Source organism: Strongylocentrotus purpuratus, unplaced genomic scaffold, assembly GCF_000002235.5.
Source record: "Strongylocentrotus purpuratus isolate Spur 01 unplaced genomic scaffold, Spur_5.0 spur5_scaffold_9, whole genome shotgun sequence".
Classification (NCBI taxonomy): domain Eukaryota; kingdom Metazoa; phylum Echinodermata; class Echinoidea; order Camarodonta; family Strongylocentrotidae; genus Strongylocentrotus; species Strongylocentrotus purpuratus.
In genome coordinates this window covers 166,129-184,748 of record NW_022145615.1, presented here as the reverse complement: position 1 = coordinate 184,748, position 18,620 = coordinate 166,129, and the positions used below count along the sequence as shown (strand labels likewise).

The 18,620-nt window shown below is 35.9% G+C and overlaps 2 protein-coding genes across 3 annotated transcripts; both read right to left on the bottom strand.

Annotated features, from left to right (window-relative positions):
* Positions 1-1,750: 1,750 nt before the first annotated feature.
* On the bottom strand, positions 1,751-8,156 carry LOC574686. The gene is made up of 5 exons (XM_011681665.2): positions 7,811-8,156; positions 6,785-7,096; positions 4,971-5,016; positions 3,561-3,771; positions 1,751-3,070 (listed from the first exon to the last, which is right to left on the bottom strand). The coding sequence occupies exons 1-4, from the start codon at positions 7,956-7,958 to the stop codon at positions 3,561-3,563; spliced, it is 717 nt and encodes a 238-aa protein (XP_011679967.1). The 5' UTR covers positions 7,959-8,156; the 3' UTR covers positions 1,751-3,070.
* A 2,216-nt stretch (positions 8,157-10,372) lies between these two features.
* On the bottom strand, positions 10,373-18,418 carry LOC574625 (dehydrogenase/reductase SDR family member 11). 2 transcript variants are annotated; one of them, XM_774975.5, is made up of 8 exons: positions 18,331-18,418; positions 16,408-16,551; positions 15,498-15,707; positions 15,041-15,135; positions 14,526-14,646; positions 13,716-13,805; positions 13,201-13,266; positions 10,373-11,623 (listed from the first exon to the last, which is right to left on the bottom strand). In XM_774975.5, the coding sequence occupies exons 2-8, from the start codon at positions 16,537-16,539 to the stop codon at positions 11,582-11,584; spliced, it is 756 nt and encodes a 251-aa protein (XP_780068.3). In that variant the 5' UTR covers positions 16,540-16,551; positions 18,331-18,418; the 3' UTR covers positions 10,373-11,581. The 2 variants fall into 2 exon arrangements, with proteins under 2 accessions (XP_780068.3, XP_011679965.1); XM_011681663.2 differs by having other exon boundaries at positions 16,408-16,543.
* Between the last annotated feature and the right edge of the window lie 202 nt (positions 18,419-18,620).

The window sequence follows — 18,620 nt, the reverse complement described above, 5'->3', positions numbered from 1 at the left end:
ATCGTCTGCTTTCTCTAATAATTTAAGGAAACGTTAAGGCTTCCGCGCTTCGCGCGAGAGGGGGAAACTGAATTCAGATAAATAGGGCTTATTAAGAGTCGAAAACGGTACAACGAATCGTCTGCTTTCTCTAATAATTTAATGAAACGTCAAAACTTTCGCGCTTTGTGCAGGAGAGAGAGAGGGAGAAACTGAATTCATACAAGGATTAAGAGTCGAGCACGGTTCAACGAATCGTCTACTTTCTCTAATAATTTAATGAAACGTCAAAACTTTCGCGCTTTCGCGCTTTGCGCGGGAGGGGTAAACCGAATTCAGACAAAGATTAAGAGTCGAGCACGGTTTAACAAGTCGTCTACTTTCTCTAATAATTTAATGAAATTTCAAAGCTTCCGCGCTTTGTGCAGGAGAGAGAGAGGGAGAAACTGAATTCATACAAGGATTAAGAGTCGAGCACGGTTCAACGAATCGTCTACTTTCTCTAATAATTTAATGAAACGCCAAAACTTCCGCGCGGAAGGGGGGGGGGGCCGGGGGGGCCGGGGGGAACTGAATTCAGAGAAGGATTTACAGTCGAGAACGGTACAGCAAATCGTCTTCTTTTTATTATAATTTAATGAAACGCCAAAGCTTTCGCGTTTCGCGCGGGGGGGGGGGGACTCATTTAGACAAGGGTTAACAGTAGAGAACGATACAATAAATCGTCTTCTTTTACTAATAATTTAAGAAAACGTCTAAGCTTCCGCGATTCGCGCGGTAGGCCTATCACCCACACACCCCTAATGAGCGAGCGTGTGTGTGTGTATGTGTGTGTGTGTGCGTTGTGTGTTTGTGCGTGCGCTATCGCGCGCGCTTGCGTAAATTAGTGTGGGCGTGTGCTCGTGCTAGTATATGATGGCTATCGCCGATCATCTCCCCCACTCCTCGGTACGGATTTACGCCCCTGCACAGGGGCATCCAAATATATCAAAATTGTAAAGAATCAGTATCCACCCAATTTTCAAAATTTCCCAAAACTTTGTATTACTTTTAAGGAAAATCAATGTTGAATATTACAAGATCTCTACTTGTTACACCGATTGTTGATGAAACCTTTGATTAAAAATTCCGACACACACAAATGTAGCATTATTTGGAACATAATGCTCGAACAGTTATGTGATCCATTATGATGTTGATTTAAAGAACGAAAGGCAATTAAAGAGAAAAAAATGAAGAAGGAAAAATAAGAAGAGGATGGAGGTGGAGAAACTAAAAAAGAATAAGAAATAAACCGAGAATTGTATTTTGTTCATTAAACGAATACTCCTTAACACCCAACGCCTCTTGATGGCGGCATTGATATGGTGAATATTGTATTACCAAGTTCAGTTGCTAATATCACGTTGATGGTTACGTGGCAAAATATGCAGGATGTCACATGATGCCCATTGCATACATTGTAATAATCTGCCTATCAACACTCCTTTTCTCTCTTTTCTCTCTCTGTAATAGCTTTGTCTTTTTTTCCTTGTAGGATATAGTGACGGTCTTATCCCTTCTACACCTCTCTATCACTTCCCTTATTTCTCTTACCTTTCCGCAGCTTTAACTCTTATACATTCTGTTCACTGTTTTGGTCTGTCCCTTACCCACACAACAGTCATGTACCTCCAATCATCAAATATTCACCGACAATCACAATCTCTCGCTATAGCCCATTCATATAGCCCATTCATTTGCCCAAAGAAATGAATTCGTAACCTTTTGGTTATTTATTTATCTTTGTTTATTACAAGAATGTATCATCTAATCAGAGGCCTGAATAAACCCTCTACACTGAATCATAATCTCATGGTCACCTATGGTGAGATTCATCAGGCCGTGACGGGCGGGTAAAGAGTGAAGGCGTAAGAACTATGGAAATTAACAAATTATTGGTTCAAAGAATAGTAAAAGACATACATATGAAACAGACTGATGGGCGCCAACAAAAATTGCTAACCCTTCCAAAGAGTCTAAAATTGCCCTACTGGTTCGTTATGATATAATATTTACAAAGTTGTAAAAAGTAAGCCTATAGCCCTTTATTTTCAGCCTTAACATGACGTTCACAATTGAATTGAGAGATGAGCATATAAAGAAACTACTTCGTGGAAAAGACTATGAGATGTCTGTGACTTTAAAGCATTACATCCATGTAGAAGTTCTACATATCACACATAATGACATAATCATAAAAAATGATGCATATGTTATCTTACTTAAAGGCCTATTAGGCATATAAAAAAGTTTACAGGCATTGCAAATATAAACGGAATTCATTATTTCATCCCGCATTGATTACATTGTTTTAAACTTTGATTAAAAAACCGATCTCTAATCATGTAAAAAAAAAATTGTTTTTCTTCTTCAAATGGATATACCACTTTTTATTCAAATAACAATTTTTAAACCAGATATACAAAACGCTGCCCATTGACACAATCTTAATTATGTATCCTCATGTCTTTAGTCTGGGTAAATAATCACAAAACAAAAACGTTTTACACTGAAGAGCGAAATATGACATCACCAACAATATATACAATTATACAAATTGTCTTCCTGACCAAGCACTTGTTTTGATATAAACTTAATAATTAACGCAACTTTGATTTCGTCCTTTCAAAAGTTTGTAAAAATGTTTCAAGCAATTGCTTATTTTTAAAAGTTGACGACATTACAAAGTAAAAGGTACCTATTCTTGCCAACAACAATATGAGATACCTGTACTGTATAATTCCCGACACCCAATTTTAATCCGCGTTCCATTAAACGAGCAATATCCCTTTTTCAGTCTACAGAAAGAGAAGTGCCAATGTTATTTATTATATTTCAGACTACATCTAAAACAGTGTTCATCATATTTGGGTGAAATTGGTGAACTTTGATAATTAGTAAAATAAGAATAATTATTTTGTTAGGTTAGAATGACAGTGTTTTTCAGTGTTTGCTGGACGTGTATTACTCACTATCAGACTACAGCATTATTCAAATTGTGTCCTAGTAGAGTGGGGAAGACAACGCTAGATCAGTCAAAATGCTTTACCTGAAATAGTGACAGATATATAAAGATGGGTATAAAATTGTTAACGAACGTATGCATAAAAACAAAGGGAGAAAGAGACAGAAAAAGAGAATATATCTCTATTAAGATATAACAGAAGTTTTTGTCTACACGCCAACATGCACATTCCCTATTAAATGTAATGTCATTATACATCATTATTATAGGCAAGGTCACTTTTACAACAATATGGTTTAGTATTTGGTGTCTGTTTGGTATTTTCTCATACACATATGGATACATGTCATTCATAGCCTTTATCAAAATGTTTTTGTCACCAAGCAATAAGTTATACTGATAGATTAATACAAAACTGGGAAGCGCTTGGAGACAATAAAATGATTCTGCTTATCACGGTGTCTTCGCGTGCAACCTAATGTGGTTCTAAATCTAGTAATGTTTTTACAGAACAATTTTTGTTTAATGACAGAGTCTCATTTGAGAGTACATATACGGAGGAATGATACTAAACCTATTTGGCTTGAGTGTTTGGTGTAGTCCCGGTGCTTAGAATAGTCCCCTCTCGGGGAACGTTGATGTTACTGTCATCAAAGCGTTCGTATGGTGGTGGTCCTCCGGACAAGATCGAACGTCCAGTCGGCACGGTAGATGACGGAGGAATGACGATCGTGGTACGGGAAACACATCGTCGCTGAGTAGACCTAGACCTGACACTTCTTCGTCTGTTGGAAATAATAATACCTTATCGTCACTTTTTTTTTTAATTGAGGGGGGGGGGGCGTAACCCCCAAAACACCCCCTGCGTAGGCCTATAATAGAGAAAAGCGGTCGGGCATTGAAGCTCTTAGAGGCAGATGAGGGATTCTTTTTCCTTTTCACTCTGATATTTCAATATAATCTGATAATATTGCCTTAACGAAGACTTGTGGTGAAGCATGACGTTGTTTTACTATGTACAATGCAATCCCAGAATTATTTTATTTTTGTTGGAAATGGAAATAAACGAGAAAAAAGGGGAATAAAGGTTATTATAGTTTTCTCCGACACATATTATCTGAATGTGATGTATTTTACCCCAAAACTAGCTTTCATTATGTTATCCACGAACAGTCTCTTTCACAAGTCAACAATATCTGAACAAACAGTTCCTCACGAATATTGTATGAATTTTCCAACAAGAGTTCCCTGTTCCTGTATTGATTGTGGTTTGCAGTGCCTACAACAAAACCTCAATCGTCATACTAGGACACAAAAGAGGCAGTCGGGTGTGGCTTTAGACAGCTAATATTTGAATGGGTGTACTTTGCTCCTATTCCATTCCGCTTACAAAAATGATATTTGGTTAACGATCACCATACAATTTATGAATACCCGATCTTTTGGCCCTTCTTTAGAATTTACACAATACAGTTTCGTTTTCGCAGACAAATAAAAGAACATCGATCACTAAACTGAGGCGCTGCTTAAAGTACCCAGCATGCAGACAATAATTTCTCTATAACTAGATGATGAATTATACCTATTTCCCTTCCACCAATTTCTGTATCATATATCCCACATTTCCACGTACAGAATTAATGGTCATGATGAAAGTAAATGTTGTATCAAAGTAGGAAACTATCATCAGTAAGTTTAGACCTGTATATCTATCTTAAATCTAGTTATAATCACATCTATTTTTCTAGGATTGAAATGTTTAATAAATCGTAAAAGGAAATATTATGTACTCATTGAAACTAGAAATAGAATAAAAGATGTTAATTTAGACAAAAACGCATAAGTTGAATATTTTTTATAAAACAGTACGGCAGTAAGCCTTTCAAAATTATTCAAATGTAATACATTTAAGTTGATATTTAACAAGACAAGGGATAAATGGATTCTTCTAGAGTCAGAAAGCATATTAACCGATGATATTTACCGTATCATGGCGGAAATGATGCTCACCACAAGAACCACTGGGACAACTGTTGGAAAGACAAAATGAACAATTAAGAAATCTCTTTTATCATGACTAGTTTATGCGTTATACAGTCAAACCTGCTTTAGTGATCACCTGTCTACAAAGGCCACATTTGTTGTTTCCCTTGAAAATGGTTTCTCATTGAATCATGTACTAAAGGATCCTGTCTACAAAGACCACCTGTCTACAAAGGCCACTTTTTGTGTTTCCCTTGGGTGGTCGCTGTAGACAGGTTTGACTGTACATCATTACAGTATTCTCGTTGTATTGACTTGTTTACGTTAGAGAGGGGTTCCATTAGATATCACCATCTTGCTAAACGTATCATCTGTGCAACGATGTCATGCTGGAAAATGATTGTTACCCGTCAGAACATTATCAGACTTTACATGTATCGTCACCGGAGAGAATGTTCATGGCATATAATTATCGTCAATAATTATTGCACGAGCAGAAAATATAGGGTGTTCGGCCAGAGTTAAGGCGAGTGCTAGGTGTTAAATGTTAAAGTAGATATTCATTGATTTTAAAAACTAACTTTATTTTCATTATTGCAAAGTTGAAACTTTGATTCGACAAGGTTATCAAAATTCAATGCTGGGAAACATTCGAAGTAATGATTATTATAAATTACAAAACGCTTAAATACATCCCCGGCATAGCACCTGAAGAGCTCTCCGAACGCTGCTGAGATGTGTGAGATCACAATTTGGACATGACTTGCACAAGCAGACGATGTCCCATGATATCTCACACATTTTCAGTGCCTGTGTATTAATCTTCTCTTGAGTTCGTTCTCTTACTTCACTACCGTCAGGCTAATGTATAATTTATTGCCTTACTCTAAACCCCGCGTATGGTTTTATTTTGTTGACAAATGCAGCGATACAAAAATAAAGGAATCTGCCGCTTGTAAACAAAATAAGACGCCATTGTATATTCAGCTGCACACACCGGGGTATGTTCGGCGTTTCAAGAGGGAACAAATGCTTTCAATTTGAAAGTCTGGTTTTATAAGGGTTTGATTTATGGTTGGGAATAGGGTATTGATAAATCTCTTAACAAGGTCTAGGATAGACTTGTATGTAATGTCAAGTTCTTGACAGGCCTTAAATATCACGTAACATCAACAGCAATCAACATTGAAATCTGTACAAACCAATTATCAATCTGTATTTACAAAAATAAATAAATAAGTTCTCAAAAGTATTGCTGGGGCCACACAACAGTAAACGGTTGTACTTTATTTCAGTAGCGTATGAATTAAGTTTGCTCCCCCCATCCTTGCATGGCAATCTATTCCTCACTTTATTGCGTGTATAAGAACTTCATGATCGAATATATATATAATGGCACATTATCAACAATAGGCGGTTAGTTTACTGTAACAAATCATCTTTGTTCGTGTATTAATTCATTCTATAGACTTTGACTTTGAACGTAAATTCCAGCGCCATTCATATCGTGACCATTAATTTAAGTGAACTACAATTCTAGCGCGTTGTTGAGGAGAAAAGATTCTTTTTGCGTACTTGATTGATTCTTACAAATTAAGTGTTCCTTGCACATCGAACATCGCGCCTCGGTTCACGAGACATTCTAGTCAAATAACACAAATATGTAGAGAGTTTTCTCCCTTAAATAAAATATAATCATAGTGTGTAATCAGAGATAAAGATAAATGATTTATGTGGAATCGAATTAAAATCTAGTGGGGGAAGGAAAGAAAGTTTCAAAGTTTTCCAGAAAAAGTAAATTGCTGTGTTCCATACCTATACAGATAATTAAATATCCCGAGAATTGTTCGGTAACACAAGTAGGGATGTCTCCTTCCCACTTGTATACACCTGTCGCCTCATTCTCCACACACTCAAGATCAACATTGCCCTTGACTTCGTAGCCTTCGTTGCAGTAGAACTTTGGTTGACACATCAGAAAGTTGGATTGGCCTCCGTAATTATTACAGGAGTTATCATAAATATCGTCAAAGTCAGTAATAGGGAAGAGCTTTATGCCTCCATGAGCTATTGGCATGCTGGGTTCCCCGCATTGACCATATGGGTCGGAATCCTGGTTGATATTAACTGTTAAAATCAAGAGTAGTATTATATGAATATTGACAAGTCAGCGAGAACAGACAGCGAACAGACAGAGAACAGGCAGAGGAAGAGAGAGAGAGAGAGAGAGGGTGAGAAGGAGAGAGAGAGAGGGGGGGGGGGGGGAGAAGGAATGGGAAAGAAAATTAAAGGAGGGATAACACAGACTAAACAACACGCTTAAAAGAGATAAACCTGATATAATCTACCAAAACAGAGAGTGAAATCTCCTAAACAGAAATTGAAACAATTTAACATATTGAAAGAATATAAAGTGTCATAACATTTTATTACATAACTCGATCCGCAATGCCGATTGGCAGGGGAGAAGATTCCGACACGGAAACATACAATTAAGACCCCCTGACATAATGCCCCTCCAGAGATGGAAAATAAAAAGAGTTTGAAATCTAACGGTGTAAAAACTGTGTAAAAACTTTCTTCTGCCTCATGTAGACATGTGCCATGTACAATATTTTATATTGAAGCTGTTTTAAATTATTTCACTCTATTAGGAAGGTTGATAAATGTCAGTTTTATCAAAGAATTTCCCATACCAGACGGTTATTGCCGCCTATCATACATACAGCCGATCAGCCAGTATATTGTTCTACTAATTGGAATAATGTTCAAAATTACAATGCTGCACTACACAAGGATAATACGGATAACTAAAAGATGTAGAGTTTAATATAATCTTACACTGTCTCTTGATCCTCCCCGCGGGCCCTCCTGACGCGCGGCCGCCGCGGCGGCCGGGCGGCCAGATAATTCCCCTGGGCTGCGGCAGGCCTGCCACACTAGTTGCTAGACAAACAACCAAAACCAGATTAGAAATATTTTCCAGCATGATTCGCACTATATTGACTTCCTCTATACGAAAAGTAACCAAAACGAGTCTCCTTAACGTAAGTAAATTCCAGAATGACAGAAATCAAACAAAATGGAGGTTTCGAAAACTGCGTGCACCAAATATACCAGTTATTATGACGAAACTAGTTTAATGGAACGCGAACACGCCAATACCAAGGGTACCGAACAATTACTTTTGTCGACTGACAAACATCGCAATGTGATTGGCTGATTCGCAATGACCTAACGGGACTTTCCCTCTAAAACACCATCAAAACAATTAAAAGCGTTCATGCAAATAAAAGAATGACTGATTCAGAAGAAGCTATCTCAAAATAATGGTGTCCGAGTCAAAATGAAACTGCGCCCCCGCCTGAACTTATCTAAGCTTCTTTACAAGCGAGAGAGCTGAATATTTTTTGCGTTCTGACCCTTAAAAAATGCGATTGACGTTCACTTTAAAAAAGAAAATTTGCAAGGATGCACTGCAATCAAGTACATGTCATTTCGAATTTTCGAGCAGATTTCTTTTTCACCTCTCGCTCAAATGGGGAGCGAAATTAATGAAAACCCAGGAGATATTGTGTCGAGGAATAAATGTTAAGATTTCTTTCAAGAACTGAACCTTGCAAATGCTATTGTTATACAAGTACCCTAATAATTATTCGGGTGCAATATTATTCAACTATTATTTTATTCTATTTATTTCATATATATATTCCCCATTTTTTCCATAGAAAAACAGTTTATATATATATAGGCCTATATATATATATATATATATGTATATATTTTTTTTATACAGGCGTATATTATTATAAGAGTAGATTTCACACAAGAAAAAGAAGAACAAATTTAAAGATTTCAAATCGAATATAATATACGGAAAATAAGTACGAAATTTCGAAATAATGTAGAAAGAAGATTGTAAAATGTGTGGAGCCTAAATAAAAAGCTTAGCTTGTATGTGAATAGGCTCCCGTACTGAGTAACACAATATAGTAGGTCTGAGGAGGCGAAAACGGAGTAGTATGATATTCTAGAGACGTACAAGGAGAGTGAATTTGAGAAGAAAAGAAAAATAGAAACAAAGAGTAAAGAGCATAATATAATAATGATAAGTAGGAGAAGGTGAAGAAAGGAAGAAAGAGGAAGAAGAGGAAGAAAAAGAACTATAGGCTGTTCCAATTTGTATAACAGGGAGCAAGGCAACGAGAACCTAATTAATCGATATCCCTTTTATATGCCGAATTCAAACAAAAATCTACCAAGATTGGGGAAAAAAATCACGGAAAATCTGAGAAACTGTCCGTTTATCACCGCCTGAAAAATGACTGAAATTTCGATTAGTTGGAAATTGCAGACAAAAAGCACTGTATATAGTGTGCGCGCTCGCTCAAAGAACATTTTAACACGTAAACCAACGGTATCGCAGCAAAATTTTATTATTTTTCCGGTAACCGGAATTTTGAGGGATCTCATTCTTGGACTATTCATCGGTTTTGGCATTTTTCGTTTCTTTATGGGGATGGCTAAAATCACGACTCCAATTTCGACCAATCAGATGGCTGGATTTCTTAAGTGAGGAATATCAAGCAAAATATTACGAGATCTTGAAGCAACAATGATTGAACGAGAGAGCGAAGCCACGGATCTTAAGAAAATGTTCACATTTTAAACGCGCAATAAAATCATTTCTAATTTTAATTTACAAAGTATAGTGGGGCACATGTAGTGTAATCATTCTTCCTTATCTAACTTTCTCTTTTCTTTTTCTTAGCGTTTTTGCGCCATTTTTTTGTGTGCCCCTGCCCCCTATTAAAGATACACCACTGTCAAGAGCGCCGCTAGAAGGGAGGGGTTATGACAACACAACGACGTTTTTGTAGGTAAATTGCAAAATTAATTTTGCAATGTTAGGCTAATTCTGTCCGACAACTCTATTTAAAATGGTTCACTGAATAGCGACGTCCCTGGTCGTATAAACAGGAACAAATTCAAAAATCATTTTGCGCAACGTTCCAGAATTCTTGTGCTGTGCAAATAGCTCGTTTATTGTCAAACTATAATAACACAGGTGCAATTAGATCAATTTAAGGGTACGTAAATAAATCAGTTTATGACGGCAATAAAGTCATTGTGAATAAAAGCAAAAAAACATATCATCCATACATAAAACATCGGGTAATTTTATAAAAAATTATTACTTCCTTCAACTTCCATCATTCTTTGTCTTCTAATGAAGGCAAGCAGTACTTTTAGCGCAATACTGTAAGTGAAAATTGTCGTCAGAATGGATATCAGTACATATATGAATAAATTGCATTGAATAGAAAATGCTTCTTTAAAAAAAGCAGCCCAATTATAAAGAAAAGAAAAAAAAAAGCGAAGGATCGAGTACTTGAAGATGTTCCTTCAATTTTGTTTTATAACCATACAATACATTTACAAACAATCTAGTCTTGTTATGATTACATAATTGTTACATGGGGATACATGTATGTATTTTAAAATAATTCAGCCAAAATGAAAACGGTTACAATTCTGTAAAACTATTTACATAATTTATAGTTCGTCATCAATTTATGAATGTTTCATATTTGACTATTTAATTGCAATGAAATAGTAAATGTATGATTGATTTGAACCTCATGGCATTTTTTAATTCAATACAAATTCCCTCAAAGAAGGCGTATCAGAAGAAGAGTTGTAATATTTTTTTTGTATAAGTCTCATAAAAATTCTTTAATAATAATAGTTCGTTCTTCAGTCTATAGCGCATTTTAGGATCGAAGGTCCTCTCAAAGCGCTTTACAATGTTTAATGTACGTTTACATAATAATTAATCGAAGCATTCATCAAAAAGGTGAGTTTTTAGCGCTCTCTTAAGTAGTTAATTTGATTAAAAAATTACATATTACACAAATGTTTGGATAACAAACATTTTGCAAGTAAAAATTGAAATATATTAAGTATTGTAATCAATAAGAAACATTTGCCTCCTTTTATTACTGAAACAAAAATGTAGTATTAATAATTTCTATTGCTATTTCCAAATTGTACATACACTGTAGAATATCAAAAGAATGATGTTTGTATTTGTCTTTATTGGACATAACTATAAGTTTCCGCATCTTAGTGCGATGCTTATACAGAGTGAATACAATGTTAATAGAATTCTAGCAACTACATGTACATGTACGTTAATAAAATGTGTCATTAAACAGCTTCGGTCATACAAAATGTATTAATGGTAGTTGTCATTTAAATAGACATTGTAGTTTGCACGGACCTTAAGTATTCCAAATAAATTTACCTTGTTTTTCATATTAGATAAAGGAAACAATGGTAGCATACAATTTTGTTCAATTTACACAGGTTCTACATATTCATCACGTTGTGTTATTTTCATGTACATGTATGTAAGTACCTTAACCAGCTGGAGATGATTGCATTTCGCTTTAACATAAATTTCTTTTAGGTTTACTTCCATATCTTGTCCTTGATTAGTATTCATAGCTCAATCTCTAATTACTACAAGACCCCAGCAATAAATCTCATCTCACACACAATAATAAACCAAATTAGTGGGCTCTCAATAGTGCCTGAAATTGAATCCTCTTACAACACCTGTTCAGTAGCTCGCATCAAAATGTCATGAAGCTGTGTAAATGAGAGAGAGAGAGAGATAGAGAGAGAGATGAAAAAACTGAAGGAATTAAAGAGGTTGATTTCCATAAGAGACCGTGCAGAGTCAATCTATTAGGAGATTAAAGCCATTTTAACCCAAAGTTATAAAAACAAGATGAACATTCATGAGTCATATCTTGGTGCTATGAGAGAATCAGTAAATGACCTCTAGAGATAGCACATAGAGCACACAAACAGGTCTGTGTCAAGCTACACCTGTTGCTCATACTAATGGGTGTTTAACATCTTATTCTGGTCTGGTGCTTTCTTTCAAAGTCATAGGCCCGAATTCACAAAGAGGTTTGTCGACAAATCTCCTTTGTGAATTTGGGCCAAGGCCAAAAATAAAAAAAAAATCCTTTGGTTGTCCTCGACCGCCCGCTCGTCATTTTATTTATTTTATCATTATTATTTTTTAAATTCAATTTGTTTTATTTTTTTTATTCACAATTTTTTATTTTTTTAAATTATTTTTATTTTATTTTATTTTATTATTATTATTATTATTATTTTTTTTTTTTTTGGGGGGGGGGGAGCAATCTTAGATGCCAAACATGCCATTTCATGCATTTGCAAGGATCGAAATGCGTCCCGTTGTCAGTTTGGTCTTTTCAGTGCGCAATTCTGTATTTATTAAACATGCCATTTTAATTTTTTTATGTCAACATGCCGTTCAGGTTCTGAGCATTCTTAAACTCATTTTAAAGCCCATCTGTACTAGTTTACAGGAGGTATTAGACCACCCTGTAAGGTCACTGGACAGGTGGTTATCTCATCAAATCAGCTCTCAGTTAACATAAGATAAAGAGGATCATGGGGGACCAATGGTCACCGATTAGGCATTGTTTCTATATAGAGGGCGCAAGTAGCTATAAGTAGTACGATAGAGATTTAAAAGGTGCTGTATTTCAAAGCCCAAAATACTTTCTGCGTTGGTCTTGATATTCATTGTACATTAAACTAGTCTTTTACCATATTAAAGTGTTTTGTAGACTTTGTTTGTTGAAATGCTTGACATCCCAATGATTTTTTTTTATGGAAAAAAAATATTACAAAAAAAAAATCCCCCAAAATGGGGAGGGGGGGGGGGAATAAAAAAAAGACACAAAAAATGAAGTAAAAAAAAAAAAAAAAAAAAAAAAAGTAAAAAACGCCCACCCGCCCCTACTCCAGAAAAGCAATCGAGGACAACCAAATGATTTTTGTTGGTCCTAGGGTTGGGGCTTGTGTATGGATTAAGGTCCAGAATTGAAGATAGAAAGTTGGTTAGTTTAATAAATTGCATGCTGAGCAATTGTTAATGGAGCAAGTTATATAAGGATGTAACCATACAATATGGAATGTGACTGAAATTTTACTACATGCATCTTGTATCATTTACAACTTCACAGCTTTGGGACATTTTCATAATGCCCATGCACAACCCTTAGCAGCAATTTCTGTGTGTCTGATGCTCTTTGTGTCTTGTCTTTGAAAATGAAACTATTTACAAGTTACACTGGTACACAATATGATCATACCCATAAATTACTGACATGTGAATACTATACCTGGACATGAGCAGGCTGCTGAAGAATGTGAATGACTTGATTCGCAACATCTTCTGCTTTCAGACCCTTTACAGAAAAAATAAGTTCAGAGTAAATCAAAGAATCTTGACAGAACTCTCAAGCCTTGTTCAGATATGGTAAACCATTGCAGATGTAAAGTGTAGTATACTTCACATTTCTGCACTGTATTACACAGATCTAAGTGAATACGTGTAAGAAATTCTTTCTTCACAGTTGCCATTCATTTTTAACAAGTTTTACAAATAGCTGTGTTTTTTTCTTGCGCCGATTTACCATGTCATATCTGAACTAGCCTTTAAGCTGCTGAAGTAAAATGATGTAGGTGTATCTTGTTAACACCTCTTTCTTCATAAATGTATGAGTATGAAACAAATGGCAGAAACATAAACAAAATACCTGTTTACCTTCAGTTAAAGATTGGGGAAAATCAGTAAAAAAATAAAATAATAAGCTCAGCAAAATATCATAGTATATTAATACATGTATATACTCACAGGATTTTCTTGGTAAAATGTGCATTCGGCGGGATCTTGATGTAACTTCCTGAACGCAAATTCAGTCTCGACAATACCTGGTGAAATACCCTGGGATGTAAAAATACAGTTACAAGATTAAGATCATCACTACAGTAGTATCTTATTATGGAATGCGCTTCCTTTATTCATCAAGTCAAGTGCATCAATCTTCCACAGGGATCAGGAAACTTTCTTCAAGAAGAAAGTCTACAATTGATGAATGTTTTAAACAACGCTAAAATGATCTCAGTGACGATGCATATATCTCTTTTTTTTCTTCATCTTTCTGATTTTATCATCAGTGAATTACCATTGTTGTAATTGTGTATGTGTTTATTAATTCTTGTATTACCTTGTAATTTCTTGATTTGTGTGCGCCTTGGGTGCCATTATAGGCAGATATATGCATGTGCACTATACACATCTAAAATTCTAATTCTAATACACAGCAAAACAACTGCAGATTCTTTAAACAGTTTTTCTTTAGCTCATAGTAATTTAAGATTATGAAATGTTACTCAATGCAGAAATTTTAAAATAAATTAAATCAATTAATACATCTATTATGAATATGAACCATCTTTGTCAATTTCAAAATTAAATATAGTTAACTTGTAAACAATGTATTGGTTATATTAGTGGTTACATACTAATAAGCTTTCCATATTGATTTATAGTATACAGTATCTAAAGACTGTTCTTTTGGCTAAGACTTTACTTTCACTATATGTGACCTCTGTTTATTCCACAAAAATAGATGTCGGACTGAATAACTTCACTGAAACTTACACAAACTCTGATGTTGGTCTTCATTGCCCTCAGCTCATTCCTTAAACCTTCTGTCAAAGCTGTCACCATGTACTTAGTTCCACAGTAAAAACTTTCTCCTACCACTCTGTGACCAGACATACTGTGAAAAGAGATAAATATCATACTGTAAGTAAATAAAATGGAAATTATTATGTTTTGTAGTAAAAGGTACTCTCCAGTGATCATCTCTGGATGCAAATAAAGACATGCATATATAGTTAGTGATCCATACTTAGTGGCAAAAACAATGCATGGAAAGAAACCAAATCAAGACGTTCCTTTTTTATGTGACTGAGCCTACGCAATATTAAAATGGCAGATTGGTGAAATATAGTGTCTCATCTCTTGACAAATCTTGTTAGAGGAGAGAGAAAGAGAGAAAGAGAGAGAGAGAGAGGGGGGGGGGGGGGGGGAGAGAGAGGGGGAGAGGGAGAGGGAGAGGGAGAGAGAGAGAGTATGAGAGGGGGTTGTAGAGTGAAAGATGAATTACTCACCTATTGAGATGTATAATCTGTCCATCATTCACTTTGTTTTCCAGCATCAATTTTATTGATTCTTGTGTGCAAATACACAGAGCCATGATATTTACCTACAATATAATAGAGCAGGGATGATTGAAAACATAACAATCTTTATATGTAAGATACATATTAATTGTAAGATGGCTGATCATATGCATCTATAGGAATTTATTAAAAAAATAAACATAACAATTAATCAGTTGTCAGGTTTAAAAATTCTAGTACTTCACATATGGTGTTAAAACTGAAATCATGCAGTAGCTGATTTTGTTCTCCTGTTAGTAAAGTGCTTTCTACACCATTGCTTGACGTAGAAATCCATTGATTCTTTACCAACATCATTCAACCCCTTGTCTAATGTATACATTGGGGATATCTGATCTAGTCCCAATCGATCAGGTCAATAACCTGGGACCTTTACTGTACTCACATCTAACACCATCTGCCAATCTTCTGGGTTGCTTTTGATGAGACCAGCTTCAAAGCTAATACCTGCGTTGTTGATACAAACATGGACTACTTTATACTCCTTCTTGATCTCTTTAAACATGGCAGCTATCTGATCTTTCTGAGTAAGATCACATTGGATAGGATGAAGCTTTCCGCACGCAGACTCGGCTTCAAGCTCTAACTTCATTGCCTAAGTGATACAATGTAAAACAGAAGATAACTCAACTATCCATGAACAATTTCAAATAATCATTCCAAGAGAATAACTAAAAGTAAAACTGCCACTGAACATTACTGATTACTTCTGCAGTCAAAGGGGAAAATGCTGCATGGGAGAGCCTTAGGGATTTTCTTTTGTAAATGTGAGATTATTTTAAAACAATTTAACATGTATTAGAGTTTTCTCTTTACCAGAGCTTTACCCCCTAAGCACCTTTACAAATTCTTTTAAAGAATGTGAAGAAAAAAAAAAAAAAAAAACTAGCACAAAATTTCCATAAAACAGTGGCATGAACAACTAAAATGATAAAATAGCTCCCATTTTGACATATCTTATTCCTATTAAAATGTTGACAAATTTGTTGAGGGGTATTTTTGTACAACTACAATAGACCAGATTATATCAGATTCTATGCATGCTGAAAGTTTAGGACTTAAATTCTAAAAACACAAGAATAAAGTTTATTAATATGACTGTCTATGTCTTGTCATTGGTTTTGAGAAGAGTCTCATTGAAATATATGATCACATCTGAGTGTTGTTTGTAGGAAGTATTTAAGCTTTGAATAAAAGCAGATGGTGGGAAAGGGGATGTGGTGGCCATATCGTCATCACATGCCCCCGGCAATAAAACAAATCTTCTGAAACAATTCCATGAATATTAAATAAACCTGTATTTTGTCCACTCCACGAGCACAGGCAACGACTATCATTCCATGCCTCACAAGGGATCTAGTTATTGCTTCTCCAATACCAACAGATGCACCAGTTACCAGGGCAACTCTTCCAACCCATCTCTCCATTGCACTAAAGAACTGAATGAAAATACACAGAGACAGAAAGTGAGCAAGAGAGACAGAGAGAGAGAGGGGGAAGGGAGCGGGGGAGGGGAGAGAGAGAGAGAGATAGAGAGAGAGAGGGGAGGGGAGGGGAGGGGATGGAGAGAGAGAGAGAGAGAGACAGTGATGATAGTGGATGAGGACTCATATCAGATCAGATTTGCAACACACAAGGGGTACTGAGATTTGGTTTGGACGGGGGTGTGCCACATAAGCCTCAAAACCCCTACTCATTTTAAAGGGCATTTGGGGGGATTGTAATGGAAGTAAAGCCTATTTTTCACAATTTTCAGTGACAATGGCCATGCAAACACCCGATAATATTGGAAATTTTGAAAAAACGGATCCACGTTTAGGGATGTTTTTGTTGAAATTGGACCTGTGTTTAGGGTTTTTTGTTAGAAAAAGTGACCCATTAGAGCGGCACAACCCCGTATGTCTTAACCCTAATAAGGCCGGGGGGGGGGCATTATGGCCCCCCCTCCACAATTTTTCTGATTGTTCGAGAACGCATATGGATGGCGCCTCGCCGCTCGCTGACATTTTTCTTAAGAGTCTTGTGCATCTTTAAAAAAAAAAAAAAAAAAAAATCGGACCTATAGTTACAAGGTCATGTGACCTTTTGTCTTTGCATGTCAGCCCGAAAATCGCTCATTTTTGTGATTTGTGTACAAAACATATGGGAATGTCATTTTTCCTAAAAATAGATCAAACATTGGTTATTGGGTCTTGTTTAAAGTTTAGGTGGTTGTTTTGGGAGTCAAAATAGTTGAATTGTAGGAAGAAATTAAAAAAAAAAAAAACAATGACATAAATAAGTTAAAAAAACAATGAAATACATAAGAAATTATCAAAACAAGAAATAACATAAGGAATAAGCTGGCTCTTCCAAATTTTGTTGTCGTATTATTGTTCCAAATGGTGTAATGAATATATGTAGTGAAAAAGAATGCTTAAATATGAATAATATATGATTTATGGGTAAAAATGTGATTTTATGACGTTATTTGCATAAATTACCATAAATATGCAAATGAGTGATTTTTTTCAAAAAATTGAAATTATCATATTGTTCTGTACACTTCACTTGACATGCGTGCAAATTTTCGCGGAGATCGGCCCTTTCACGGCCGAGATCTTAGGGGGGGGGGGCCATAATGGCCCCCCCGGCCGTAGTAAGACTTCAAATAGCCCGGCCTTATTAGGGTTTATATGTGAGTACCCCTCCCCTCCCCCGGGCCTAAGCCCAGTGAAGTTTTAAAATAAAATAAAAATTGAACTTATGAATAAAGTATTTGGTCTAGTTACATTAGGTGGCTGACCTACATTGTTTCACTATTAGTTTTAGAGCATGAACAAATATCAGGTGGGCGTATATTATTTGCATAGGTCTTATCCGTTGACCTTCACTTTTCATTCTACAATAAAAGATATTCGCGTCCCGCAACCGGCAATCTCCCTAATAAAGCTGCTACGACCCCTGAAATACACAAATGTATACTCTCGTCACGCCAAGTTATACTTCAAGTTATAGTTCCTAGCGGGTCGACCCTTCGGAAGAGATGAACACAAGGTACAAGGTACAAGGTAGTCTACTCTCTGGCAATCAATACAATGACCGGTGCGGTGTGAGTGCAATTTCGCCATGTCCCATCGAAGTTGAGCGAACAAGCAAATTATAAGTAAACAACAAAAATCAGTTCTGTCAATTGTCAAAATAATCATTAAAATATCACCTTTCGAATAAAGACTTACTTTTACCCCTTTATTAATCGGAAGCAAGATCACTAGGTGTTGTGGCGTGCGCCTGTAATCCAGCTAACAGTGGAAGTTACAAACTGATTCAGCCGAGGACGCAGGTTCGAAACTGAGTCACGTCTTTCGGATGGTGACGTTAAAGGTCGGTCCCCAGACGTAAATAATCATATCTGATTGATACACGTCTGTAAAACCAAATACACACACACACACACACACGAAAAGCTGCAGTGCAGTGCAGTGGCGTGCAGTGGCACACCTTATGGTGTATCAACAAAGCAAAAATA

Bases quoted from the DNA above. Each gene is read 5' to 3' on its own strand.
- LOC574625 (XM_774975.5), bottom strand. From the start codon at position 16,539: ATGGAGAGATGGGTTGGAAGAGTTGCCCTGGTAACTGGTGCATCTGTT. The intron at 14,647-15,040 runs GTGAGTAATTCA...CTCTTTTCACAG, and splicing joins CAGATTATACATCTCAATAG to TATGTCTGGTCACAGAGTGG. The intron at 13,267-13,715 runs GTGAGTATATAC...TTTTCTGTAAAG, and splicing joins CATTTTACCAAGAAAATCCT to GGTCTGAAAGCAGAAGATGT.
- LOC574686 (XM_011681665.2), bottom strand. From the start codon at position 7,958: ATGCTGGAAAATATTTCTAATCTGGTTTTGGTTGTTTGTCTAGCAACT. The intron at 5,017-6,784 runs GTATGGAACACA...TCTTTCCAACAG, and splicing joins ATATTTAATTATCTGTATAG to TTGTCCCAGTGGTTCTTGTG. The intron at 3,772-4,970 runs GTAAATATCATC...TATTTCCAACAG, and splicing joins ATCATTTCCGCCATGATACG to ACGAAGAAGTGTCAGGTCTA.